The sequence below is a fragment of the Vanellus vanellus genome, assembly GCF_965231255.1.
Source record: "Vanellus vanellus genome assembly, contig: HAP1_SCAFFOLD_1314, whole genome shotgun sequence".
In the NCBI taxonomy this organism is placed as follows: Eukaryota; Metazoa; Chordata; class Aves; order Charadriiformes; family Charadriidae; genus Vanellus; species Vanellus vanellus.
The window spans coordinates 21,650-47,669 of record NW_028126915.1 but is presented as its reverse complement, the minus strand read 5'-3'; the positions used below and the strand labels follow the sequence as shown (position 1 = coordinate 47,669).

General features: G+C 65.1%; 4 protein-coding genes across 5 annotated transcripts; 2 read left to right on the top strand and 2 right to left on the bottom strand.

Moving 5' to 3' along the window:
- Positions 1-7,966: 7,966 nt before the first annotated feature.
- Positions 7,967-11,490, top strand: LOC309685642 (proproteinase E-like; the record flags this gene model as incomplete). Its single annotated transcript, XM_082501379.1, has 8 exons — positions 7,967-8,000; positions 8,106-8,182; positions 8,299-8,396; positions 8,842-8,976; positions 9,071-9,207; positions 10,425-10,570; positions 10,652-10,804; positions 11,473-11,490. The coding sequence occupies 8 exons, from the start codon at positions 7,967-7,969 to the stop codon at positions 11,488-11,490; spliced, it is 798 nt and encodes a 265-aa protein (XP_082357505.1).
- A 2,281-nt stretch (positions 11,491-13,771) lies between these two features.
- Positions 13,772-16,721, top strand: TMEM269 (transmembrane protein 269; the record flags this gene model as incomplete). Its single annotated transcript, XM_082501382.1, has 7 exons — positions 13,772-13,796; positions 14,927-14,971; positions 15,573-15,720; positions 15,806-15,903; positions 15,995-16,135; positions 16,223-16,426; positions 16,527-16,721. 7 exons carry the CDS (start codon positions 13,772-13,774, stop codon positions 16,634-16,636), a joined length of 771 nt encoding a protein of 256 aa, XP_082357508.1. The 3' UTR covers positions 16,637-16,721.
- On the bottom strand, positions 16,346-18,614 carry SVBP (small vasohibin binding protein). Of its 2 annotated transcripts, none has more exons than XR_014270477.1 (3): positions 17,888-18,147; positions 16,471-16,760; positions 16,346-16,400 (listed from the first exon to the last, which is right to left on the bottom strand). XR_014270477.1 is itself a non-coding variant. In XM_082501381.1 (3 exons), the coding sequence occupies exons 2-3, from the start codon at positions 18,005-18,007 to the stop codon at positions 17,666-17,668; spliced, it is 207 nt and encodes a 68-aa protein (XP_082357507.1). In that variant the 5' UTR covers positions 18,008-18,009; positions 18,561-18,614; the 3' UTR covers positions 17,509-17,665. The 2 variants fall into 2 exon arrangements, 1 of the variants encoding a protein (XP_082357507.1); XM_082501381.1 differs by lacking the exons at positions 16,346-16,400; positions 16,471-16,760 and adding exons at positions 17,509-17,752; positions 18,561-18,614 and having other exon boundaries at positions 17,888-18,009.
- A 1,353-nt stretch (positions 18,615-19,967) lies between these two features.
- Positions 19,968-25,767, bottom strand: LOC309685643 (E3 ubiquitin-protein ligase TRIM62). Its single transcript, XM_082501380.1, has 6 exons — positions 25,680-25,767; positions 24,067-24,495; positions 22,828-22,923; positions 22,068-22,324; positions 21,878-21,993; positions 19,968-20,723 (listed from the first exon to the last, which is right to left on the bottom strand). Exons 2-6 carry the CDS (start codon positions 24,472-24,474, stop codon positions 20,173-20,175), a joined length of 1,428 nt encoding a protein of 475 aa, XP_082357506.1. The 5' UTR covers positions 24,475-24,495; positions 25,680-25,767; the 3' UTR covers positions 19,968-20,172.
- Positions 25,768-26,020: the final 253 nt, after the last annotated feature.

Here is a 26,020-nt window from a genome sequence, read left to right as displayed (position 1 = left end):
GGTTGTGCACAAGTAAGTGTGCAAAGAGCGAGTGTGCAAGGGGGGGAGGGGGGGGGGGTGGTGGTGTGTGCGTGGCCCCCCCCCCCCCCCCCCCCCCCTCCCCGAGGCCTGGCGATCTTATCGCACATTCCTGCTGCTCCCTCCCCCCCCCCCCCCCAAAAAAAAAAAAAAATTTAACCCTTCGCACCCCCATCACCCCCCCCCAAACCTCGCGTGGAAGTGGGGGGGGACACCACCCCACCCCCCCTGCATTTTTTTAGGGGGGGGCACATTCCTCAGCATCCCATTGAGGGGGGGGGGGGGGATTGGGGCGTCACCGCATGGGGGTGTCCCCAAATCACCCCGTCCCATAGAGGAATGGGGGTGGGGGTGGCAAGTGGGAGGCCCCCCTCCCCCCCCCCCGCACACACACACTTCGGGACGTGGGTGGGAGCCCCACGGAGGGGGGGGGGGGGGCGGGGGGGGGGGGGGCAGCCCTGCCAGCATGGCCCCCGAGCAACAAGGGGTCCCCTCTGTTCTCAGCCCCGGGCACCGTCCCAGCCCCAAACCCAACCCCCCCCCGCCACGGTTTTGGGGGGGGGGGGAACCCCACATCACCACTAACACCCCCCTCCCATACAGCCCCCCCCCCCACTTCGGGGGACCCCCCCTCAAATAGGGGGTGCCCTACCCCAGGGTGCAAACCTCCCCCCCCCCCCCCCGAGTGTCACCCCACCCCCCCCCCGCACCCCATCTGGGTGTGACACCCCCACCCCACCCCCCCCTCAGGGGAACCCCCAGACGCTGTCCCCCCCCCACCCCGGAGGGGGGTATTTTGGGAGAGTTATTTTTAGGGTGGCCGGCGCCACCCGTCACCCTTTAAATTTAGCCGGGGGGGGGGGGAGGGAGAGAGAGGGATAGGGGGGGTGCCCGGGGGGGTGATGGGGGGGGCAGCACCCCAAAAATGCCCCTATAGGTGGCCCCCACCCAGGGACCCCCCCCTCTTCTCGGTGCCCAGTTCCCAGATGGGACGGGGGGGGGGGGAGACACCCCAATTCCCATAGGGGCCAGAGCAGGGTGATGGGGGACCCCACATGCCCCCAGGAAAAGGGGGGGGCACCCCAATCCCTTAGAGGATGGGGGGGAACCCCCCCCCTTTATGCTCAGGGGGACCCCCAATTCCCTCCGGGCACAGCGTGACCCCCCCCCAAAATCCCTTAGGGGACACCAATTCCTTCAAGGGACCCCGACTCCCGCAAGAGCCCCCAACTCCGGGGGGGGGGGGGACGGGACACCCCAACTCCGCGGGGGGGACCTCAACGCCTCTAAGGGACCCCCAACTCCTCCAGGGGACCCCAACCCGCTCCTTTAGAGCCCCCCCAACTCCTTTAGAGCTCCCAAACTCCTTCAGGGACCCCCAAACTCCTTCAGAGACCCCCAACTCGACTCCTTTAGAGCCCCCCCAACTCCTTCAGAGCTCCCAAACTCCTCTTAAGAGACCCCCAACTCCTCCAGGGGACCCCAACACGACTCCTTTAGAGCCCCCCCAACTCCTTTACAGACCCCCCAACTCCTTTAGAGGACCCCCAACTCCTCCAGAGTACACTCAACTCTTTCAGGGACCCCCAACCCGACTCCTTTAGAGCCCCCCCAACTCCTTTACAGAGCCCCCAACTCCTTCAGGGACCCCCAACTGCTCCAGAGGACCCCCAACCCGACTCCTTTAGGGCCCCCCCAATTCCTTTACAGACCCCCCAACTCCTTTAGAGGACCCTCAACTCCTCCAGAGGACCCCCAACTCTTTCAGGGACCCCCAACTCGACTCCTTGAGAGCCCCCCCAATTCCTTTACAGACCCCCCAACTCCTCCAGAGGACCCCAACACGACTCCTTTAGAGCCCCCCCAACTCCTTTACAGAGCCCCCAACTCCTTTAGAGGACCCTCAACTCCTCCAGAGGACCCCCAACTCTTTCAGGGACCCCCAACTCGACTCCTTGAGAGCCCCCCCAATTCCTTTACAGACCCCCCAACTCCTTTAGAGGACCCCCAACTCCTCCAGAGGACCCCCAACCCGACTCCTTGAGAGCCCCCCCAACTCCTTTACAGACCCCCCAACTCCTCCAGAGGACCCCCAACTCTTTCAGGGACCCTCAACTCGACTCCTTGAGAGCCCCCCCAAACTCCTTCAGGGACCCCCCAAACTCCTTCAGGGACCCCCAACTCCTCCAGAGGACCCCAACCCGACTCCTTCAGAGCCCCCCCCACTCCTTCAGAACCCCCAAACTCCTATAACCCCCCCCCCAACTCCTTTACAGCCCCCCCCAACCCCTCTTAAACCACCCCCGACTCCTTTCGGGACCCCCCCCCCCGGGGGACCCCAATCCCCGCGGGGGGGTGGGGGGGCCCCACGCACACACTCACTCCCAGCAGGGTCCCCAGTAGCAGGAGGGTTCCCAGCGCCGCCGGTCCCCGCCGCCCCATCGCCCCCCGCTCCGCGCTCCGCTCCGCGCTCCGTTCCGCGCTCCGCGCCGCCGCCCGCCCCGGGGCTCCGCTCCGCCCCTCCCGGGCAGCGCGGGGGCGGGGCCGGCGGGAGCGCGCCCACGCGGGAAGGGGGAGGGATGGGGGGGTCGGGAGGGGGGACACGGGCACGAGCATATGGGGGGGGGGGGGGGGGATTTGGAGGAGTTGCAGGGGGACAGCGCGGGAGGGGGGGGGGGACACCTCTGTGAGCTCCCACGGGGACACGCGGGGACACCTGTGTGAAGTTCCACGGGGACAGGCGGGGACGTGGGGACACCAGGGGACACCTCTGTGAGCTCCCACGGGGACACGCGGGGACGTGGGGACACCTCTGTGGAGTTGCGCGGGGACACGCGGGGACACCTGTGTGAAGTTCCACAGGGACAGGCGGGGACGTGGGGACACCAGGGGACACCTCTGTGAGCTCCCACGGGGACACGCCGGGATGTGGGGACACCACGAGGCATCTCTGAGCTCCCACGGGGACACGCGGGGACACCAGGGGACACCTCTGTGGAGTTCCACGGGGACACGCGGGAACGTGGGGACACATCTGTGAAGTTCCACGGGGACACGTGGAGACGTGGGGACATCATGGGGCACCTCTGTGAGCTCCCACGGGGACACGCGGGGACGTGGGGACACCTCTGTGGAGCTGTATGGGGACAGGCGGGGACGTGGGGACACCAGGGGACACCTCTGAGCTCCCACGGGGACACGCGGGGACAGCAGGGGACACCTCTGTGGAGTTGTTCGGGGACAGGTGGGGACGTAGGGACACGGGAGGGGGACCTGAGTGAGCTTCCACGGGGACACGCGGGGACACCAGGGGACGTGGGGACACCTCTGTGGAGTTCCACGGGGACACGCGGGGACGTGGGGACACCTCTGTGGAGTTGTTCGGGGACGGGCGGGGATGTGGGGACACCACTGTGAAGTTTCACGGGGACACGCGGGGACGTGGGGACACCACGGGGCACCTCTGAGCTCCCACGGGGACACGCGGGGACACCAGGGGACACCTCTGTGGAGTTGTTCGGGGACAGGCGGGGACGTGGGGACACCAGGGGACACCTCTGTGAGCTCCCGCGGGGACACGCGGGGACGTGGGGACACCTCTGTGGAATTCCACGGGGACACGCGGGGACGTGGGGACACGGGGACATGGGGGGGAGGGGTCCTGTGTGACACACGGAGACGCGGGGACACCTCTGTGGAGCTGTATGGGGACACGTGGGGACGTGGGGACACCACGGGGCACCTCTGCGAACTTGCGGGGGGACACGGGGTGCGTGGGGACAGCAGGGGGCACCCCTGTGCACGTGCATGGGGACACGGGGGTGCGTGGGGACGCCGTGGGGGACACCTCTGTGAACTGCCATGGGGACACGAGTGGGCGTGGGGACAGCAGCTGTGCCACATCCGCGGGGACAGAGATGCTCCCGGGAAGGCGGCCGTGGGAGGTGCCCGCGGGGACACCAGTGTGACACGAGTGCACCCACGGGACACGTGGTGGCCCCGTGGGAGCCCACAGCCCCCGGGCACGTGGGGCAGTATGGGGGGGCACAGGGGCTTATGGGGGCGATGGGGGGCAGGAGGGGTATGGGGCAGTGTGGGGGTTATGGGGGGCACAGGGGCTTATAGGGGCTATGGGGGGCAGGAGGGGTATGGGGCAGTGTGGGGGCTATGGGGGTACAGGGGCTTATAGGGGCTATGGGGTCCTGCAGGGATATGGGGCAGTATGGGGGCTGTGGGGGGCACAGGGGCTTACAGGGGCTATGGGGGGCAGGAGGGGTATGGGGCAGTAGGGGGTGGTATGGGGGGCACAGGGACTTATAGGGGCTATGCGGGGCAGGAGGGGTATGGGGCAGTGTGGGGGCTGTGGGGGGCACAGGGGCTTACAGGGGCTATGGGGGGCAGGGGGGGTATGGGGCAGTAGGGGGTGGTATGGGGGGCACAGGGTCTTATAGGGGCTATGGGGTCCTGCAGTGATATGGGGCAGTGTGGGGGCTATGGGGGGCACAGGGGCTTACAGGGGCTATGGGGGGCAGGACGGGTATGGGGCAGTATGGGGGCTGTGGGGGGCACAGGGGCTTATAGGGGCTATGGGGGGCAGGAGGGGTATGGGGCAGTGTGGCAGCTATGGGGGGCACAGGGGCTTATAGGGGCTATGGGGGGCAGGAGGGGTGTGGGGCAGTATGGGGGCTGTGGGGGGCACAGGGGCTTATAGGGGCTATGGGGGGCAGGAGGGGTGTGGGGCAGTGTGGGGGCTGTGGGGGGCACAGGGGCTTATAGGGGCTATGGGGGGCAGGAGGGGTGTGGGGCAGTATGGGGGCTATGGGGGCACAGGGGCTTATGGGGGCTATGGGGGGCAGGAGGGGTGTGGGGCAGTAGGGGGGCTGTGGGGGGCACAGGGGCTTATAGGGGCTATGGGGGGCAGGAGGGGTGTGGGGCAGTATGGGGTGGTATGGGGGGCACAGGGGCTTATAGGGGCTATGGGGTCCTGCAGGGGCATGGGGCAGTGTGGGGACTATGGGGGGCACAGGGGCTTATAGGGGCTATGGGGGGCAGGAGGGGTGTGGGGCAGTATGGGGGCTGTGGGGGGCACAGGGGCTTATAGGGGCTATGGGGGGCAGGAGGGGTGTGGGGCAGTGTGGGGGCTGTGGGGGGCACAGGGGCTTATAGGGGCTATGGGGTCCTGCAGGGATATGGGGCAGTATGGGGGCTATGGGGGGTACAGGGGCTTATAGGGGCTATGGGGGGCAGGACGGGTATGGGGCAGTATGGGGGCTGTGGGGAGCACAGGGGATTATAGGGGCTATGGGGGGCAGGAGGGGTATGGGGCAGTATGGGGGCTATGGGGGCACAGGGGCTTATAGGGGCTATGGGGGGCAGGAGGAGTATGGGGCAATGTGGGGGCTGTGGGGGGCACAGGGGCTTATAGGGGCTATGGGGTCCTGCAGGGATATGGGGCAGTGTGGGGGCTATGGGGGGCACAGGGGCTTATAGGGGCTATGGGGGGCAGGAGGGGTGTGGGGCAGTATGGGGTGGTATGGGGGGCACAGGGGCTTATAGGGGCTATGGAGTCAGGAGGGGTATGGGGCAGTATGGGGGCTATGGGGGGCACAGGGGCTTATAGGGGCTATGGGGGGCAGGAGGGGTATGGGGCAGTATGGGGGCTATGGGGGCACAGGAGCTTATAGGGGCTATGGGGGGCAGGAGGGGTGTGGGGCAGTATGGGGTGGTATGGGGGGCACAGGGGCTTATAGGGGCTATGGGGTCCTGCAGGGGCATGGGGCAGTGTGGGGGCTATGGGGGGCACAGGGGCTTATAGGGGCTATGGGGGGCAGGAGGGGTATGGGGCAGTATGGGGGCTATGGGGGGCACAGGGGCTTATAGGGGCTATGGGGGGCAGGAGCGGTGTGGGGCAGTATGGGGTGGTATGGGGGGCACAGGGGCTTATAGGGGCTATGGGGGGCAGGAGGGGTATGGGGCAGTATGGGGGTTGTGGGGGGCACAGGGGCTTATAGGGGCTATGGGGGGCAGGAGGGGTATGGGGCAGTAGGGGGTGGTATGGGGGGCACAGGGGCTTATAGGGGCTATGGGGGGCAGGAGGGGTATGGGGCAGTAGGGGGTGGTATGGGGGGCACAGGGGCTTATAGGGGCTATGGGGTCCTGCAGGGGCATGGGGCAGTATGGGGGCTATGGGGGGCACAGGGGCTTATAGGGGCTGTGGGGGGCAGCGGGTGCATGAGGGGTATAGGGGCTATGGGGCCACAGCTGCTATGGGGGGCACAGGGGCTGTAGGGAGTATGGGAGCTGTGGGGTTATAGGGTGTATGTGGCCTATAGGGGAGACCACGGCTCTGTAGGGCACAGGGGTTATAGGGTCTGTGGTGTGCACCATGTGCCTATAGGGATCGGGGGGGGGGGGGGGGGGGGGAGGGGGGCGTGTAAGAAGCTATAGGGGGGCACAGAGAGCTATATGGGGGCACCAGGGCCGTTGAGGATACGGGGGCTCTAGGGGGCACAGGGGCTATGGGGTCTGGGGGGGTGTATATATAGGGGCCATGGGGGCCATATGGGGACAGCAGGTGCACGGGGCAATATAGAGAACATGGGGGGCGGGGGCGGTATAGGGGCTATGGGGGACACAGGGGCAGGGGGAGTATGGAATCCGTAGTGGGGACGGGGTTATAGGGGCTGTGGGGGGCATCAGCCTCAGGGGTGGTATGGGGTCTATAGGGGACACAGGGGGAGTTAGAGAGACTAAGGGGTGCACCAGGGGCAAGGGGCATATGGGGGCCATAGGGGGGACAGGGGGGGCTATAGGGACTAAGGGGGGCACCAGGGGTAGGGAAGGTATGGGGCTATAGGGGACACAGGGGAGCTATAGGGGCTATGGGGGGCACCAGGGGCAGGGGGGGTATGGGGCTATAGGGGACACAGGGGGGCTATAGGTGCTACAGGGGGCACCAGGGGCAGGGGGAGTATGGGGGCTATAGGGGCTATGGGGGGCACCAGGGGCAAGGGGGGTATGGGGCTATAGGGGGGACGGGGGAGATTATAGGAGCTATGGGGGGCACCAGGGGCAGGGGGGGTATGGGGCTATAGAGGACACAGGGGGGCTATAGGTGCTACAGGGGGCACCAGGGGCAGGGGGGTATGGGGGCTGTAGGGGCACAGGGGGGACTATAGGGGCTATGGGGGGCACCAGGGGCAGGGGGGGTATGGGGGCTGTAGGGGACATGGGGGGCACCAGGGGCAAGGGGGGTATGGGGGCTATAGGGGGCACAGGGGCGGTATAGGGTCTAAGGAGTTACCAGGGGCAGGGGGGGTATGGGTCTATAGGGGGGACGGGGGAGATTGTAGGAGCTATGGGGGGCACCAGGGGCAGGGGGGGTATGGGGCTATAGGGTGGACAGGGTGGTATAGGGACTAAGGGGGGCATCAGGGGCATGGAAGGTATGGGGCCATAGGGGACACAGGGGGGCTATAGGTGCTACGGGGGGCACCAGGGGCAGGGGGGGTATGGGGGCTATAGGGGACATGGGGGGCACCAGGGGCAGGGGGGGTATGGGGCTATAGGGGACAAGGGGGGTTATAGGGGCTATGGGGGGCACCAGGGGCAGGGGGGGTATAGGGGCTATAGGGGCACAGGGGGGACTATAGGGGCTATGGGGGGCACCAGGGGCAGGGGGTTATGGGGGCTATGGGGGCACAGGGGGGTCTATAGGGGCACAGGGGGGGTCTATAGGGTCTCAGCCGGGTGCGGCTGGCCGGGTGCCGGCTGCCACGTCCCCCCCAAGGCCAAGGTTAATGGTTAACCCCCCCCCCCCCCCCAAAAACACCCAGGTGGGTGCCGGGTGCCCGTTCCCAGGGGTGCCCTTGGGGCCCCCCCGATACCGGGGGGGGATTTAAGGCCGGCGGCCGCCCCCGCTGCCACCCTTGACCCAACCACCACCGCCATGCTGAGCCTCCTCTTGCTGCTGGTGGCCGGCGGTAAGGTGGTCCGTCCCCCCACCCCGCGTCCCCCCCCCCACCCGCGTCCCCAACCCCGGGTGGGGTGACGGGTGCCCGGTGGGTGACGGTCACCCTCTCCCGCAGGCAGCCGGGCCGCGGTGCTGCCGGACTCGCGGGTGGTCAACGGGGAGGATGCTGCACCCTACGGTTGGCCCTGGCAGGTGAGCGGGGGACGGGGACGAGGACGGGGGACGGGGACGAGGACAGGGGGGGGGGACACACAAGGTGGTGGTGGTGGCACCCATGGGTGCTGTGGCACCCACCGGTGTCCCCGCAGATCTCGCTGCAGTACGAGCGGGACGGCGCCTTCCGCCACACTTGTGGGGGGACCCTCATCGCGCCCGACTGGGTGATGACGGCCGCACACTGCATCTCGTGAGGGACCCCCCCGAAACCAGCTTGGGGGGGTGGGGGGGGTGGGGGGATGGGTGCAGCGAGGGGATGAGGGGTGCAGGAGGGGGTACAGGGGGATGCGGGGGGGTAGGGGTGGGGGAAGGAGGGGCGGGGGGGGGGCGCAGGGAGCGGGGATGGGGGGCAGGGGGGTGCTGGGGGGGGCAGGGATGGGGGCAGGAGGGGGGTGCCGGGTGCATGGAGAGGGGTAGGGGGTGCTGGAGGGGGTGCAGGGGTGGGCGCGCGGAGGGGGCGTTGGGCGCAGGATGGGCGCACGGAGGGGGTACGGGGGGATGGAGAAGGTGCTGTGCGCAGGATGGGTGCAGGGGTGATGTAGGGTGCAGGATGGGGGGGGGGGGGGGATGCCGGGAGCAGGGAAGGGGGTGCAGGAGGGCTGCAGCGTCCCCTGATGTCCCCGTCCCCGGGGCAGCTCCACGCTCACCTACCAGGTGGTGCTGGGCGAGTTCGACATGGGCGCTCAGGAGGGCCCCGAGCAGCGCATCCCCGTGGCCTCCTCCGACATCTTCGTCCACCCCAAGTGGAGAAGCTCCTGCGTGGCCTGCGGGTGAGCGGGGTCCCCCGGGGTGGAGGGAGGACTGGGGACGTCGTCCCCACCAGGTCCATCCCCCCACCCCGTGACACGTGTCCCCGCGTGGCAGCAATGACATCGCCCTGATGAAGCTGCAGCGCCCGGCGGTGCTCAACACGCAGGTGCAGGAGGGACGGCTGCCACCCCCGGGCACCGTCCTGCCCGACGGGTACCCCTGCTACCTGAGCGGCTGGGGACGGCTCTCCAGTGCGTCCGGGGTGGGATCCGGGGGGGTGGAGGGAGGGAGGGATGGGGGGACGGACGGGGAGATGGAGGAACGGATGGGGAGATGGGTGGGGAGACGGATGGGGAGATGGACGGGGAGATGGAGGGACGGATGGGGAGATGGGTGGGGAGATGGACGAGGAGATGGAGGGACGGATGGGGAGATGGGTGGGGAGACGGATGGGGAGATGGGTGGGAAGATGGAGGGATGGATGAGGAGATGGATGGGGAGATGGATGGGGAGATGGAGGGACGGATGGGGAGATGGTTGGGGAGATGGATGGGGAGATGGACGGGGAGATGGAGGGATGGATGGGGAGATGGGTGGGGAGATGGAGGGATGGATGGGTGGGGAGATGGAGGGATGGATGGGGAGATGGAGGGGGAGATGGATGGGGAGATGGAGGGATGGATGGGGAGATGGAGGGGGAGATGGAGGGATGGATGGGGAGATGGAGGGGGAGATGGAGGGATGGATGGAGAGACGGGTGGGGAGATGGAGGGATGAATGGGGGGATGGATGGGGAGATGGAGGGATGGATGGATGGGAAGATGGAGGGATGGATGGGCGGGGAGATGGTTGGAGTTACGGATGGGGAGATGGAGATACGGATAGGGAGATGGATGGGGAGATGGGTGGGGAGATGGAGGAATGGATGGGGAGACGGAGGGATGGATGGGGAGATGGGTGGGGAGATGGAGGGAGGGATTTATGGGGAGATGGAGGGATGGATGGGAAGATGGGGGAATGGGTGGGGAGACGGAGGAAGGGATGGAGAGAGGAAGGGATGGATGGGGGAGATGGAGGGAAGGAAGGATGGGGTGATGGATGGGAAGATGGAGGAAGGGATGGGGAGATGGTTGGAGGTATGGATGGAGGGATGGAAGGATGAAAGAATGGAGGGATGAATGGATGGTGGAATGGAGGGATGAATGGGTGGTGGAATGGAGGGATGGAAGGCTTGAAGGACGCAGGGATGAACAGATGGAGGGATGGATGGATGTGAGAAGGACGGATAGATGAATGGATGAGTGGAATGAGGTGGGACGGGTGGATGGATGGATGTGGGACGGATGAACGGACGGATGGATGGATGTGGGACGGATGACCGGACGGATGGATGGCCATGGACGGTGAGAGCCAGCAGGCAGGACACCGGGCGCGTCCTTCTCTGGCCTCCCTAACTCCCGGCTGGCAGCGGGGGGACCGCTGCCCGAGCGGCTGCAGCAGGCGCTGATGCCGGTGGTGTCCTTCGAGGGCTGCACCCAGCCCGACTGGTGGGGCAGCCTCGCCATCCGCCGCACCATGATCTGCGCCGGCGGCGCCGAGAAGGCCGGCTGCAACGTGAGTGCCGCGTCGCGCCGGGGTGAGGAGGGGGGACCCCTGAGCCGGCGCTGACACCCCCCACCCCATCCTGTACCCCAGGGCGATTCGGGGGGTCCCCTGAACTGCCAGACGGCCGACGGGCGCTGGGAGGTGCACGGCATCGCCAGCTTCGTCTCGGGGCTGGGCTGCAACGCGCCCAAGAAGCCGACGGTCTTCACCCGCGTCTCCGCCTTCGAGGACTGGATCGCCAAGGTGGGGGACGGGGTGTTGGGGTGCCGGGGCAATGGGATGCCAGGGTGTCAGGGTGCCAAGGCGCCAGGGCACGAGGGACGCGAGGTGTCGGGGCGACTGGGGTGCCGGGGCACCGGGGTACCAAGGCGATGGGGTGCCAGGCTGCTGGGGTGGCGGGGTGCCACGGTGTTGGAGTACCGGGGAACTGGGGTGCTGGGGTGTCACGGTGCCGGGGTACCGGTGTGCCAGGATGCTGGGGTGCCAGGGTACCAAGGTGATGAGGTGCCAGGGCACTGGTGTGCCGGGGTGCCACGGTGCTGGGGTGGCAGAGTGGTGCTGGGTGCCAGGGTGCCACGGTATTGAAGTACCAGGGGTGCCGGGGTACCGGTGTGCTACGGTGACCGGGCGACAGGGTGCCAATGGTACCAGGGAACCAGGGCACCGGTGTGCTGGGATATTAGGGTGCAGGGTGCCACGGTGCCACGGTGCCACGGTGCCAGGGCGCTGAGTGATGCGCTGCCATGGTGGCAGGGCGTCAGGTTGTTGGCGTACGAGGGTACCGGGGGTTGCAGGGCACCGGAGTGCCACGGCACCGGGATGTCGGGGTGCCGGGGCACCGGTGTAGCAGGGTGGCCGGGTGCCACGGTGCCGGGGTGCTGCACCCGCCCTGAGCAGCTTCTCCCTTCCAGACCATGAGCCAGCACTGAGCGCGGCGGCGGCGGCGGCGGCGGTGACCTCCCGGCGCGGCATCGGGCAAATAAACCCACAGCTCTGGCACCACGTGTGTCCCTGTGCTGCGGCGTGGGCGCGCGCGGAGGGGGGGTGGGCGGCAGGGGGGCGGTGGATGGCACTGGCCGAGCAGGCGCGGGGAGCACCCCGAGGTGCCCAGATGCCACGGGGATGGGCACCCAGAGACGCCCAGATGCGGCAGGGACGGTTCACCTTGAGGAGCCGTGATGCCACGGGGATGGGCACCCCAGATGTACCCTGATACCACGGGGACGGGCACCCAGAGACACCCAGGTGCCACGGGGACAAGCACCCCGAGGTGCCCTGAAGCCATGGGGATGGGCGCTGTGTGACACCGTGGTGCCACAGGGACAGGCACCCCAAGACTCCAAGATGCCCTGATGCCACCAGGATGCCCCCTGGCCCCACCAAGGTGCCCTGATGCCACCTTGATGGGCACCCAGCCACGTCTTGCTGCCACGGGGATGGGCACCCCCTGAGGTCACAAGGATGGACACACACACACACCCCCGCCTCTCAACGTGCCCTAATGCCACGGTGGTGGCCACCCAGTGACATCCTGTCACCACAGGGCTGGGCCCCCCCGAGGCGCCCCGAGGCCCCAGGGATGGCCCCCTCCAGGCGCCCCAGGGCCGGACAACCACGGCAGCGGCTCTCCCACCGCCTCCTGCCCTCCCGGCCCGGCCGTCGCTTCGCAACCGCCGTCACCAGCGCGTGACCGGCGAACAAAGAGCCCTTTCACCGGTGACCCCGTCGCGGCCAGCACCCCTGGGACCCCCAGCGAGGCCACCCCAGGTCCTTCCCAACCGCACCCAGGCACCCCGCAAGGATGGGTGCTACAACCACCCCCCAATTCCCCCAGGGATCCGGGTGGAAAATTCCTGCCGCGGGGTGCCGGGGCTGTATAAGTTTTATTGGCCTCTTGTCACCGTGTCCCGGGGGACCTTTGCTCTCCCCGCGGTGGCCCGGCATTGCTGCCGTCGTCCACCAGTGCCGCCGCAGCCCTGCCGCTATTGCAGGCCCTTTGCTCGGGGATGGGGGGGGCTGAGGCCACCCCAACTCGTGACACCCTTGCACAAGTGGGTGCCGCCCGCCAGAGTCCCCGGAGGGGGGGACAGGGGGGACCAAACCTGGCGGCACCCAGCTGAGCTGGCGGTTTCTTATCGGCACGTGGAGGGGTGGCACTGGCTGTGACCCCCTTCCCGGTAGTGGCGGCGTGAACCGGTGGTGACACAGTGCAGGGTCGGGCACGGAGAGGGCGGTGGGGTCAGGGTGCTGTGAGCATGGCATGGGTGCCACGAGCGTGGTGTGGGTGCTGCGAGCATGACATGGGTGCTATGAGCGTGGTATAGGTGCTGCGAGCATGGCATGGGTGCTGCGAGCATGGCATGGGGGCTGCAAGTGTAGTATGGGTGCTATGAGCATGGCATGGGTGCTGCAAGCATGGCATGGGTGCTACAAGCGTGTGGTATGGCTGCTACGAGTGTAGTATGGGTCCTTCAAGCATGGCAGGGGTGCTATGAGCATGGTATGGGTGCTACAAGTGTAGCTTGGGTCCTTCAAGCATGGCATGAACATGCCATGGGTGCTACAAGCATGGCATGGGTGCTGCGAGCGCGGCATGGGTGCTATGAACATGCCATGGATGCTACAAGCACGGCATGGGTGGGCGCGAGCCTTGTATGGGTGCTACAAAGCATAGCAGAGGTGCTGCACAGCGCGGTACGGATGCTGTGAACCTGTTACGGGCAGCGCCATCCTGGCACGGGTGCTGTCAGCCCGATACAGGTGGTACAAGCCTGGCACGGGTGCCAAGAGCCTGCCAAGGGTGCCACAAGGCTGGCAAAGGGGCTGTGAGGGTGGCACAAGTGGTCCACACCTGGAATGGGTGTTGCAAGCCTGGCACGGGTGCTGCGAGCCTGGCACGGGTTCTGCGAGTCTGGCATCCACGCCGCGAGCTTGGCACGGGGCCTTTGAGGCTGGCATGGGTGCTGCGAGCCTGGCACGACCGCCTGGCCCCCCCGGGGGCAGCTCCTCCCTCGCCGGCGGTGACAGCCGCCTCCAAAAACCCCCGTGTCCTCTGCCCGGACCCACCCCCGGTGCGGTGACTCAGCCGGTGAAGCCTTTTCCTTATATAACGCGGCGTTGCCGCCGCACCGGGCGAGCGCCCGCTTAACTGCCCTTGCCTCAGTTTCCCCTCGCCGGGGCGTCACCGTCACCGCCGCTACAGCCGCAGCCATGTGGATGGTGTCACCGCCAGTCGGTAAGTGCCAGTTCGACGCCCCGATGCCGCTCGGCCCCGTCGCAAGGCATCTTCCCCCCAAAAATCGCCGTTTTGGAGGGTTTGGCAGAAAAAGAAGGGTTTCTCGGCAGTCATCGGCCGAGCGCCACTCGCTCGCTATGAGAATTGGGGCAGAAAAGCATAAAAACAATAAAGCAACCTCCAAAAAATAGATGAATTCTGCACCTCCTCCAGCTGAACCCCCTTTTCCTCTCAGCCCTGGAGGGGTGAGCCCCCTTTGGGGGGCACAAGCCCCCCATAACGCGCATGGGGTCACCCAGGAAAAGCCAAACCCGCCTTTTTTTCCCCCAGAAATAGTCATAAAAAGCACTGGTAGCGGTGCGGGGCTGAGGAAGTCCCTCCCGCCCCGGCTCTTTGCTTTTGGGGCTAGAAATGCCAAGAATGGGCAAGTTTGGGCGCCACGGCGATGCCTGGGTATTGTGATGCTCGCAGGTGCCCGGATTCGGTGTAGCGGCAGCACCAGTAACCCTCCCTGGGGGCCTAATCCTGCCCGCTGCTGGGAAGGGTGGGGATGGTGACAGTGAGCCCCAAAATTGCTGTCTTTTGTCCCTTTTTGCCTTTGGAGACCCCAAAACCCACCGGATTAGCCCCAGCCAAGGAATAGAAGTGGGGGGACAGCTACAGGTGTGAGCTCAACCCCCCAAAACCCACCGGATCCGGTAAAATCCAAGGTGACGGAGCGACCGTCCCGGCAGATCCAGGGGGGATTTTCCATCCCCAGCCGGTCGGCTCAGCCCGTACCGGCAGCTCGGGGCGCGGTGTCCAAAGGTCACCGGCGGCGGCCGCATCCGTCCCACCACCGGCACGCGAAGCCACCGACTCCGGCAGGACTCCCAAACCCAGGAATATATTTTAATTCCTTGCAAATTAGGGTGTTTTTTTGTGTTGTTTGGGTTTTTTTTTTGGGGGGGGTGTTTGTTTTGTTGTTTGTTTTTTTTTTTTTAACACCCCGGGAGCTGGTTTTGGCGGTTTTTTGATGCCGGGCCGGTGATGCGTTTGCCCGGGCTGAGCCGGGAGCGGGTAAAGGCGGGGGGGTTGGCGAGGGGAGGGGGGTGGTTTTTGTTTTGCTCTGACGTGCTGTTTTCTTTCAGATGAAGGATCTCACCAGCTTGCCTGGCTTTGGGACCACGGCAAAGGCAGGGTGCAAAGCCCACTAGTAGGACATGACCCTTAAATTCTTTCTCTAAAGCTTAGTCCTATAGGTATATAAGATCAATAGAGCTTAAAACCGGGGTTGGCTTTTTAGTCTAAGCTTGGGTTTGGATTTATTTTTCTTTTTTTTTTTTTTGTTTGTTTTGGTTTTGTTTTGGTTTGTTTGTTTTTGCGGTTCTTTCATTGGTTTCTTTGGTTTTCTTTTCGCCTCCGGCGGGTAGATAAGAAGCAGGGCTTGCAAAAATAATATAAAAAAAAACAAAACAAAAAAAACCAAAAAACAACCCCCACCCCAAACCGCAAAATCCCGCCCTTTGCTAAAAAGGCTTTTTGGGGGCTTCGGTTTGAGGAGGGGACCAGCCAACAAGGCTCCCGCCGTCGGCAGCATTCCCCCCCCCCCCCAAAAAATCTCCTCCAGCCCCTTCCCAACGCTGGAGGTGGAGGAGGGGGGGTGGCTGCGGGGCTTCGTTCCCCCCCCCTCCGTCCCCAGCACCGACCTGCTGCCTCGGGGTGGGGTTAAATAACTCCCTGGTTGGAAAGCGGCTGTGGGTTCTGCTGTTCACGGGCCGCGTCGGTGGGTTGCAGGTATTTTCCAGTCCACGAAGAAGCTGTTCCTGAGCGAGCGAGCCGGCCGGGGTCGGACGCTGGAGTTCATCCGGAAAAACGCCGCAAACGGGCTCTCCGTGGCCAATCTGGTGGCGGGGCTCTCCTCCATCCTCTGCAGCCTCAACAGGTGGGGAAAAAAGGGAAATGGGGTGAAACGGGGGGGTCATAAAGAGGAGGGTTCACCCCCGTTTTGCCCTCTCCCTCCTCCCCAGGCAATACCACCACTCGTGCTGGCTGCTGCTGGTAGGGTTTCTGCTCGATTTGGCCGACGGAGCCGTCGCCCGACGGCTCGACGCCTGCTCGGCGCTGGGTGAGTCCATCCCACCACCCTCGGGGAACCCACCGCCGGGTTCTCCTTATCCCCTCCACCCATCTGGCAGCTGCCCACTCCCTGCCCACAGGTGCCAAACTGGATGATTTCGCCGACTTCACCACCTTCGGGCTGGCCACGGCGCTGCTGCTGCAGCCGCAGGGCACGCTGGACGGGCTGCTGGCCATCGCCTACGTGATGGCCGTATTCGCTCGCCTGTGCTTCTTCTCCAGTGGTAAGTTGAGCATTTTGGGAGGCATCAGGGTTTTTTGGGGGTGATTTCTCCTCCTCCCCACCCAGCTAAACATCTGGCATCCAGCAGGGATCCCCTTCACCTACCGGGGGCTGCCCTGTCCCTACGCCTCCTCGCTGCTGGTGAGCACCTTCCTGCTGACGGCAGGTAACGTCATCCTGCTGCGCGTCACCGCCATCGTCATGATCCTCTTCATGGTCGATCGGGGTTTGTACCCTCACGACAAGGTGCTGGAGTCCCAGCTCTGGAAGAAAATGGTTTACGCTGGAGGTAACGACGGGGACAAAATCAAGGCGGGGGGTAATTGAACCCACCGAGGCGGTGGCAGAAGAGGAAGGAGCAGATCCCAAAGGCTTTTCCCAATCCGCAGGGGTGGCGGTCGTCCTCTTCTTGCCGGCAACGGTGGCTTCTGTCTATTGCCTCGCCTGGTCAACATCCTACATCATCTTCCCCTTCGCTATCTGGAGCTGCAAAGCCTAATCTCTGCCTTCGCCTGACGCCTAGTAAAGCCTTTCTCTTCATCCTCCTCCTCGCTCTCAGGTGCCACCTCCTCCACCGGGATCTCCCTTTGCTTTTCTTGCCGAATCCGAGCCATGGCGGGAGCCTGTTTAGAAAAGAAAAGGAAAATAATTGAGCGCTAGGAAAGGCTCTGCTTTGGAGGAGCCCCAAAACACCCTCCCCGCACCCCGTCCTTTGGGGGGATGTGAGCAAACCCCCATTCTCCATTACAAGAAAAACAGCCCCACTCTGGAGACCCCCAAACCCTTCCCTGTGTGGGGGAATATGAAATTTAGGGTTTTTGAAACCTGATTCACTGGCAGCGTTTTGGTATTTATTATTTTACTCATCACTGTAGGGAAACAATCTCTCTAGTGTGTTTTATTATCCCCCTGCCCCCTTCCGTGTTCGCTCACTGGGGTGTGGAAGGGGAAAGCGTGATTTGAAGCCGGCCATCCGAATTCTCTGGAAAGCCGGAGAATGCCGGACAGCGGCTGGAGAGCCGAGGGCGTGTGGGTGGAGGAAGGAAGCGAAGGTCAAACCTTGCACCGAGCGGTGGAGAGAAACACTCGGGGTCCCCGGGGAGGCTCCTGCGGCGCGAGCAGCTGCGAGAACTGGATGTGGCCCCCATTGTATCCCCCCTCCGCGGCCGAATCCAGGCACCAGGAGGGTAGGACTGTTCCCCTTGGCAGGGAACCGGCGGGCCGAGGTCTCGCTCGGCATGAGGAGGGCTGGAGTTGGCAGCCGGCGTTTGCAGCTGCTCTGGCGCCCAGCCCCAATCCGGCCTCCCCCACGCCATTCCCATCCGGCACTGGGCCGGGATGGAGCCACCGGCACCGCAGAGGGACCAGGAGTCGGAGAAACGTGGAACCACCACAGATTTTATTTAAAAAAAAAAACAAAACACCAAAAAAGCAATAATTTGATAATAAATAACAAAGGGGTTAGAAAAGGGGATGGGCGGCAGGTCGGGGGGAGTTGGGGTGGTTTGGGGGAGCCGCACGCGCCGCCTCACTCGCCGGAGGTCTGCATCTGCTTGCAGAAGGAGTCGAACTGCTGCTGCTCCAGCTCTGTCATCACTCGGTTGAGGGCGTAGATCTGCGGGGTACGGGGGGGAGGGGGGGGGAGGCGGAGGGGAGGGAGGGAAAGAGATGATGGGGGGGTGGATCCAGCCCCAGCGTTGCTGTCGTGTCATCTCTCCCCCCCCCCCCCCGCCCGCCCCGGGTCACTCACCTCCGCCCTCTGTCTCTGCTTCAGCTCCTGCTGGGCTGATTTCTGCTTGGCCTTCTCCAGACGGGCCGCCGGCTCCCGGGGCTTCGGCCGCTCCTTCCGCGCCCCCCCGCTCGGCTCCATGGCTGGGGCGGGGCGGAGCGGAGGGGGTCACCCCAGGGCTCCCCACTCCCCTTCCTGCCAACCCCACCGCTCTCAGCCCCACAGACAGACTTGCCGGGGCTCCACCGCCCCTCTGGGCCTGCAGCTCTACCCCTGCCCCACGGCCCCCCCGTGGCCCATAACCCCCCCCCCCCCCCCCCCGCCAACTCAGGGTCCCACAGGCGCCCCCCACCCCCCCAGGCATCCTGAGCCCCACAGGCCCCATAACACCCCATGTCCCCCCACCCCCTCAGCTGCCCCATCTCCCCACCCCACAGCAGCACCACCACCACCCCCCCCCCCGGCCACACCATCCCCTATATGCCCCCCAACCCCCCCCCTCCCCCCCAGTCCCACAGCCCCCTGAGCCCCGCAACCCTCTCTCCATCCCCACGGCCCCCCATGAACCACAGCCCCACCACAGCCTCCCCTGCCGCCGCCCCCCGGGTGCCACCGCCCCTCAGTGCCCCTCCATTCCCCCCCCACGTTCTGCAGGTCCCCTCAGCGCCCACCCCCCCCCCTCGCTCTCCGGTACCGGCGGGGCCGTGCCCGGGGCAAGATGGCGGCGGGGCCCCGCCCGCTCGGCGTGCGGCTGGCCGGCCTGCGGCGCATGCGCAGAACCGCCGCCGGCGCAGCCAACGGCTCCCAACGCGCATGCGCAGGCAACCCCTGCCGTGCGCCCAAGCGGGGCCGGGGAGAGGGCGGGGGAGCGGAGCAGCGCCGCCTGGCGGGCGGGAGGGCGCCCGCAGCTCCCCCTATACAGCCCACCCCCTATATACCACACCGCCTACACATCATAGCCCCTATAGGCCACCCCCTTTACACCACGTCCCCCATATAGCATACCCCCCCACAGCCCACCCTGTATGTAGCCTTACCCCTGGATAGCCCACCCCCTATACAGCCCATCCCTCTATATCACACCCCCCATATAGCCCACACCCTATACATCATACCCCCTATACAGCCTGACACAGGCGCAGGGCTCTACCACATCGTGTCCCCCCTATATACATACAGCTCCCGCAGCCCAGCCCCTCCCCACAGCACAATTCCATAGGCGCCATCCCCTACGTAGCAACTGCTCCTATACATTGGCAACATCCCCTATATGGACCCTTCCCCATCCCCCCCGGCATCCCCAGTGCTGCGACAGCCCGGCACACGGCATACCACAGCACGTACGGCACGGCACAGGGCACCGTGCAGCATGTATGGTGTGGCGCAGTACGGCGCGGTGCAGTACATATAGCACGGTGCACCACAGCGGGGTGCAGAACGTATAGCTCGGCACAGCGCGGCGCGCCACGGCACAGTGCAGCACTTACGGCATGATACGGCATGGCACGGTGCAGGACATACAGCAGGGCAGACCGTGGCACGCCGCGGTACGTATGGTGCGGCACAGCACGGTGCACGATGGCGTGGTGCCATACATACGGCACAGGACGTATGGCGTGGCGCAGAACACACGGCGTAGCACAGGACGTACGGCGTGGCACAGTATGGTGCGCTGTGGCACAGAATGGGACGTATGGCATGGCACAGTACGGTGCACTATGGCACAGCACAGGATCTATGACGTGGCTCAGCATGGTGCACCACACCACGGTGCCGTACATATGGCACAGAAGAATACGTACGGCACAGAACAACGCACCACACAATGGCGCCATACATAGGGCATGGCACACCATGGCATGGTGCAATATGGCACGGCCCAGTGCAGTATGTACGGTATGGCATGGCACACCGCGGCACGGTGCAGTATATACGGTCGGCACGGTACAGCACGGCACGGTGCAGTACGTAGGGTATGGCACGGCGCATGACGGCACGGTGCGGTACCTGGTGTGGCATGCCGCGGCACCGTACGGCACCTTCCGGCGCAGCCCGCCCCGGGGTTCTCCACCACCCAGCCCCGTCTCTCCGAATCCTTTTATTGCAGCAGCCCGGCCCCCCCTCTCCCCCCACGCCGGGACCCTCCTGGAAGCACAGGACAGAGAAGGGGGGGATGAAAAGGCCGGATCCTGCCCAGTGCCGGCGGCAGTTCCTGGGGCAGGATCAGCCCAAACCTCCACCAAACAGCGGGGAAAACACCGGGGGAGGTGGAATGGGACGGCGCCATTCCCCCCCCACCACCACCATTAGATGCGAACGGTGTTGATCCGGAGGGGTTGGACGTTCTTCCCGTTGGCGTGACTCTGCCCGGGGCTGAAATAAGAGCAGAGCTTGCCGGGAAACCTCTCTCGAAAGGTGTAGAGCCAGGACATGTCGTCGGCGTTGTAGAAGATGAGAAGCCCCTTGTCGTAGTCCAGGAAGACCCCCACCTTCTCCAACTTGCTCTTGACATTGAGCCGGGTCCAGGGCTCGGTGCAGGCGCTGTACTGGTTACCGTCGTGCATGACGATGCAATAAAAACCTCGGCTGGGTTGAATTTGGATGCTGCCCTTGCGGGTGACGGCTTCGTGGGCCAAACCGATCATCCACTGGGTCTTCTCGGAGACCACCACCTCCCAATAGTGGACCCCGCCGCCGAACGCCTCCGAACCCAGGACCGAGACCTCCACGTCGAAGCGTTTGGGGGAGTCCTGCAGCGGTTGGGGGTGCAGGTTGCCGTACGCCACGATGGTGCAGTCGTCGGAGAGGATCAGGCGGTGGTGAGCCGTGCCGGGGTCCAGCGTCAGGGCTGCTGGCACTGGGAGGACACGGGGACGAGAGGAGGACAAGCGTCAACACAGCCCCCAGACCCAGTGCAGGTGGCTCCATCCCACCGGTTTGCAAACCACGGCGGTGTAAAGGCCACCAGCACATCCCTGTCCTTCACCAGTGTGTCCCCATCCCCATCCCTCACCAGTATGTCCCCGTCCCCCACCAGTGATGTCCCCATCCCTATCCCTCACCAGTATGTCCCCATCCCCCACCAGTGATGTCCCCGTCCCTATCCCTCACCAGTATGTCCCCGTCCCCCACCAGTGATGTCCCCGTCCCTATCCCTCACCAGTATGTCCCCGTCCCCCACCAGTGATGTCCCCGTCCCTATCCCTCACCAGTATGTCCCCGTCCCCCACCAGTGATGTCCCCGTCCCTATCCCTCACCAGTATGTCCCCGTCCCCCACCAGTGATGTCCCCGTCCCTATCCCTCACCAGTATGTCCCCGTCCCCCACCAGTGATGTCCCCGTCCCTATCCCTCACCAGTATGTCCCCGTCCCCCACCAGTGATGTCCCCGTCCCTATCCCTCACCAGTATGTCCCCGTCCCCCACCAGTGATGTCCCCGTCCCTATCCCTCACCAGTATGTCCCCGTCCCCCACCAGTGATGTCCCCGTCCCCCACCCCTCACCAGCATGTCCACATCCTTCACTGGCATGTCCCCATCCCTCACCAGTGATGTCCCCATCCCTCACCAGTGATGTCCCCATCCCTCACCAGTGATGTCCCCATCCCTCACCAGTGATGTCCCAGTCCCTCATCAGCATATCTCCATCCCTCACCAGTGATGTTTCCACCCCTCACTGGCACATCCCCATCCCTCACTAGTGGTGTCCCCACCCCCTGCCAGCACGTCCCCATCCCTCGCCATGTCCCCGTCGCATCCCCCGTCCCTCACCGGTCATGTTTCTGTCCCTCCCCATCCCTCACAAGTGATGTCCCCATCCCTCGCCAGTGTGTCCCCATCCCTCACTGGTGATATCCCCATTCCCATCGCTCAATGATGTCCCCACCTCTCACTGACACATCCCCATCCCTCACCCGTGACGTCCCCATCCCTCACCCATGATGTCCCCGTCCCCAGCCCTCACCCGGAACCCCCCCGGCCCCGCAGCCAGCCCATCCCTGCGCCCCTCACCGGGATGGATATCCTGGAAAAGGGATTTCCAGATGGTGTACTGCAGCGGCCCCATGTATTTGGAGGTGGGAAAGTCCTCGTAGGTCAGGTTGGTCTCGTGGATCTTCCCCTTCAACCTGCGAAGGAGAGATGATGGACAAGAGCGGGGGACAACTTGGGGGACCCCCAGTGTCAACCCCGTGTCACTCACCTCTCGGAAAGGGACGCGACACCGGCTAAAAAGACGTGTTTGTCGGCTTCGGCCAAGCGCTCCTGGAGGATCTGGCTGCCCTCCTGCACCTTGCGGAGCTGCTGGCTGTAGCGTTGGATCTTCTGCTCGATGTCAGTCAGCGTCCGTGCCGTGTCCGCCTCCAGCTCCTCCAGCATCGCCTTCTGCCGCTCCCGCAGCAGCCGGTGCAGCCGCTCGAAAGCCTCCCCGATGGTCACCCGCAGGCTCTTGGCTGAGGACTTTTGGGATGCAGGTCAGTGTCGGGACCCCCCCAAACCTACCCCGACCCCTCCATGAATCCATAATTCCCCAAATAAATCCCTACAGTCCCATTAACCCAAACAATTCTGCACGCTCCAAGCACCCAAGGGTGGATGTTTGACCCCTCACCCCTACAGAAAACCTAAAACCACCCCGTTGCTGGCAGGGATGGAGAGAAAATTGGACCTTGCCGAAAGCTGAACCCCTGAGCGAAGAGAAGGCGATAAATAGCAAATAAAAATTAATTAAAAAGATAAAGAAAAACAGCCCTTTGAAGAAATAAAAGGGGGATGAGCAGCCTGACAGGCGGCTTCGTCAACCTGCCGGCAGGTTTCAGCGCATCAGAGAAGGGAAAAAACGAGGCAGATCCACAAAAACTGTGGGGTTTGGCGCCTTTGGAGGTCCCAAAATCCGGTCGGCGAGGCTCGGGGGTGGGGTGCTATTGGGGGGGGGGGGCGCACAACCGCGTCCCAGCTCGTACCTTGGTCTCGGCCAGCTGCCGTTTGAGGAGGTGCAGGGCTTCGGTGTGGCCGCGCTCGCTCTCCTGCAGCCCCTGGAGCTGTTCCTTCAGCTCCCGCTGAAAAAAAAAAAAAAAAATAAAACAAACCCAAAACAACACGTAAAATAGGGGGTTTGGGGGGGAAAAAAAAAAAAAAAAGGGATTCCAGCAGGAAGCTTTCCTGCCACAACCCGGCTCGTGGGGTTACAGGGGATGTGGGAAAAGGGGGTGCAGGGGGTGGAAGGGGCACAGTCAGTCCCCGCTGGCACAGGAGGTCCCATCCAGGGCAGAGCTGGGGGCTGGATAATGGCTTGGGGGGTCCTACTTGGGGGGCAGCTCGGCAGATCCATGGGGGTGCATGGGCGGCTCATTTGGGGGGTCCCCAAGGACCCTCGGTGTGGATGGAGAAGGGGGGAATCCCATGGGGGCAGCCGCAGAAGCGCGTGTGAATTGATGGACAGACAGGAGGGGAGGAAGGCACGGGGCTGACCCCGACGGGGACAGAAGGGGTGCGGGGACAGATGGACGGAAGTCAACACTGTGGCAAGAGGGGACAGATGGATGAAGGACCTCAGAGGTGCAGCTCGGGGCAGGGGGATCTGGAGGGGATGGAGGGGATGGAGGGGATGGAGGGGATGGAGGGGATGGAGGGGATGGAGGGGATGGAGGGATGGAGGGGATGGAGGGGATGGAGGGGATGGAGGGATGGAGGGGATGGAGGGGATGGAGGGGATGGAGGGGATGGAGGGGATGGAGGGGATGGAGGGATGGAGGGATGGAGGGATGGAGGGGATGGAGGGATGGAGGGATGGAGGGATGGAGGGATGGAGGGATGGAGGGGATGGAGGGGATGGAGGGGATGGAGGGGATGGAGGGGATGGAGGGGATGGAGGGGATGGAGGGATGGAGGGGATGGAGGGGATGGAGGGGATGGAGGGATGGAGGGATGGAGGGATGGAGGGATGGAGGGATGGAGGGGATGGAGGGGATGGAGGGGATGGAGGGGATGGAGGGGATGGAGGGGATGGAGGGGATGGAGGGATGGAGGGGATGGAGGGGATGGAGGGGATGGAGGGATGGAGGGATGGAGGGATGGAGGGATGGAGGGATGGAGGGGATGGAGGGGATGGAGGGGATGGAGGGATGGAGGGGATGGAGGGGATGGAGGGGATGGAGGGGATGGAGGGGATGGAGGGGATGGAGGGGATGGGATAGACCCACCTGCAGCTCCTCAAAAGCATCGTCCATGTTGGTGACCTGGTGCTGTTCGTGCACGGCAGGCTCGTCGCAGAAGAAGCAGACGACAGCGCGGTCGGTGAGGCAGAAGAGCTTGACCTTCTCGTGGTCCTTGCAGGGGAAGGGGCTGCGTTGAGCCCCCAGGATGGCGTCCAAGGGGAAGGCGCTGTACCGCTCCACGATGTTGGCCAGTTTGAGACTGGGGGCCAAGGTGGGTTCGGCGAAGGTTCGGCGACACTCGGGGCAGTCGCGGGTGCCCTGGGGTTCCTGGCGCACCCAGTGCTCGGTGATGCAGCGGCGGCAGAAGTAGTGCTCGCAGCCGAAGCTCACCGGGTCCTGGTAGATGCTCAGGCAGATGGAGCAGAGCAGCTCGTCCTTCAGGCTGCAAGCCATGGCTCGGGGCTGCGGGAGAGGCTGGGGGGGGGGGCAGGTGGGAAAGAGGGGTCCTGGGTTTTGGGGGTGGCGGGGGGATTAGGGGGGGATCGGGGGACCTGGATGTGAGGCGGTTTATGAGGGGGGCTGGGGAGGGGAGGCGGAATGGGGGGGGGGGGAATTGGGGGTCAGGTGGCACTGGGGGGGAGGGGGGGCTGCAATGGGGGGAATTTTGGGGGCTGGATGCAATGGAGGGGCTGGGGGGGAATCAGGGGGTCAGGACGCAATGGGGGGGTGGGGGAGTTGCAGTGGGGAGGAATGGGAGGCTCACAGTGGGGGGGCAATTGGGGGGTCAGGATGCAATGGGGGGGATTGGGGGTGCAGCGGGGGGAATAAGGGTTCAGGATGCAATGGGGGGCTGGGGGTACAGTGGGGGGGAATGGGGGGACAGGATGCAATGGGGGAGCTGGGGGAGTCGCAGTGTGGGGGAATGGAGGGGTCTGTATGAAATGGGGAGAATCAGGGGGTCAGGATGCAATGTGGGGGTTAGGGGGTTGCAGTGGGGGGGAATTGGGGGTCAGGATGCAATGGGGAGGTTGGGGGGGTCGCAGTGGAGGGGAACAAGTGGTCAGGATGCAATGAGGGGTGGGGGGTGCAGTGGGGGGAATCAGGGGGTCAGGATGCAATGGGGGGGCTGGGGGGGTCGCAGTGGGGGGAAATGGGAGGGGTCAGGATGCAATGGGGGGGCTGGGGGGTTGAAGTGGGGAGGAATGGGGGGTCAGGATGCAATGAGGGGTGGGGATGCGGTGGGGGGAATCAGGGGGGTCAGTATGCAATGGGGGGGAATGGAGGGTCAGGATACAATGGGGGGCTGGGGGAGTCACAGCGGGGGGGGGAATCGGGGGGTCTGGATGCAATGGGGGGGCTGGGGGGTGTAGTGGGGGGGCCAGGGGGTGAAGCTGATAGGGGGCACCCGGGGGGGGCTGTAATAGGGGGCACAGGGGGTGAAGCTGACATGGGAGACCCCGGGGGTGGGGGCTGCAACGGGGCTGCAATGGGGAGCACCGAGGTTGGGGCTGCGACGGGGGGGACCCGGGTTCGAGACCACCCCCCGCCCCCGCGCCGCTCCCGGGAGGACCCGGGTTCGAGCCCGCTCCCCTCCAGACCGCGGGTTCGAGGCCGCCCCCCACCTCCCCCCCAGAGCCGCCAGTGCCCGCTGCCCTCACCCAGCCGCAGGCCGTGCCGGTGCCGGTTCCCGGGGCTGGCGGGGAGGGGGGGGAGGGAGCGATCCCGCCGCCGCTTCACAGAGCGCCCCGCCGCGACGGGCGGGGGTGGGCGAGGAGGAGGGGGCGGGGCCGCGCGGCACTTCCTGCCCCCCCCCTCCTCCCTCCCCCCGCAGCCACAGTGGTGCCGCCCCCGCCCCATTGTCCCCCGCGCGGCGCGGCCCACCGGCGCGTACCACCACCCACCCGCGAGAGGGGGGAACGGCGACGCTTAAAGGGGCCGCGGCGGCGCTGCGCGGGGAGGGGGGGGCTCTTAAAGGGGCCGCCGCCCGCTCGCCCACCCA

What these genes read in the sequence shown, in the direction of transcription:
- LOC309685643 (XM_082501380.1), bottom strand. Translation starts at nt 24,474, where the DNA reads ATGGCTTGCAGCCTGAAGGACGAGCTGCTCTGCTCCATCTGCCTGAGC. An exon ending in GTCGCGTCCCTTTCCGAGAG is followed by an intron (nt 21,994 to 22,067) that starts GTGAGTGACACG and finishes TCTCCTTCGCAG; the next exon opens with GTTGAAGGGGAAGATCCACG. An exon ending in TTTCCAGGATATCCATCCCG is followed by an intron (nt 20,724 to 21,877) that starts GTGAGGGGCGCA and finishes GTGTCCTCCCAG; the next exon opens with TGCCAGCAGCCCTGACGCTG.
- SVBP (XM_082501381.1), bottom strand. Translation starts at nt 18,007, where the DNA reads ATGGAGCCGAGCGGGGGGGCGCGGAAGGAGCGGCCGAAGCCCCGGGAG. An exon ending in AGCAGAGACAGAGGGCGGAG is followed by an intron (nt 17,753 to 17,887) that starts GTGAGTGACCCG and finishes CGTACCCCGCAG; the next exon opens with ATCTACGCCCTCAACCGAGT.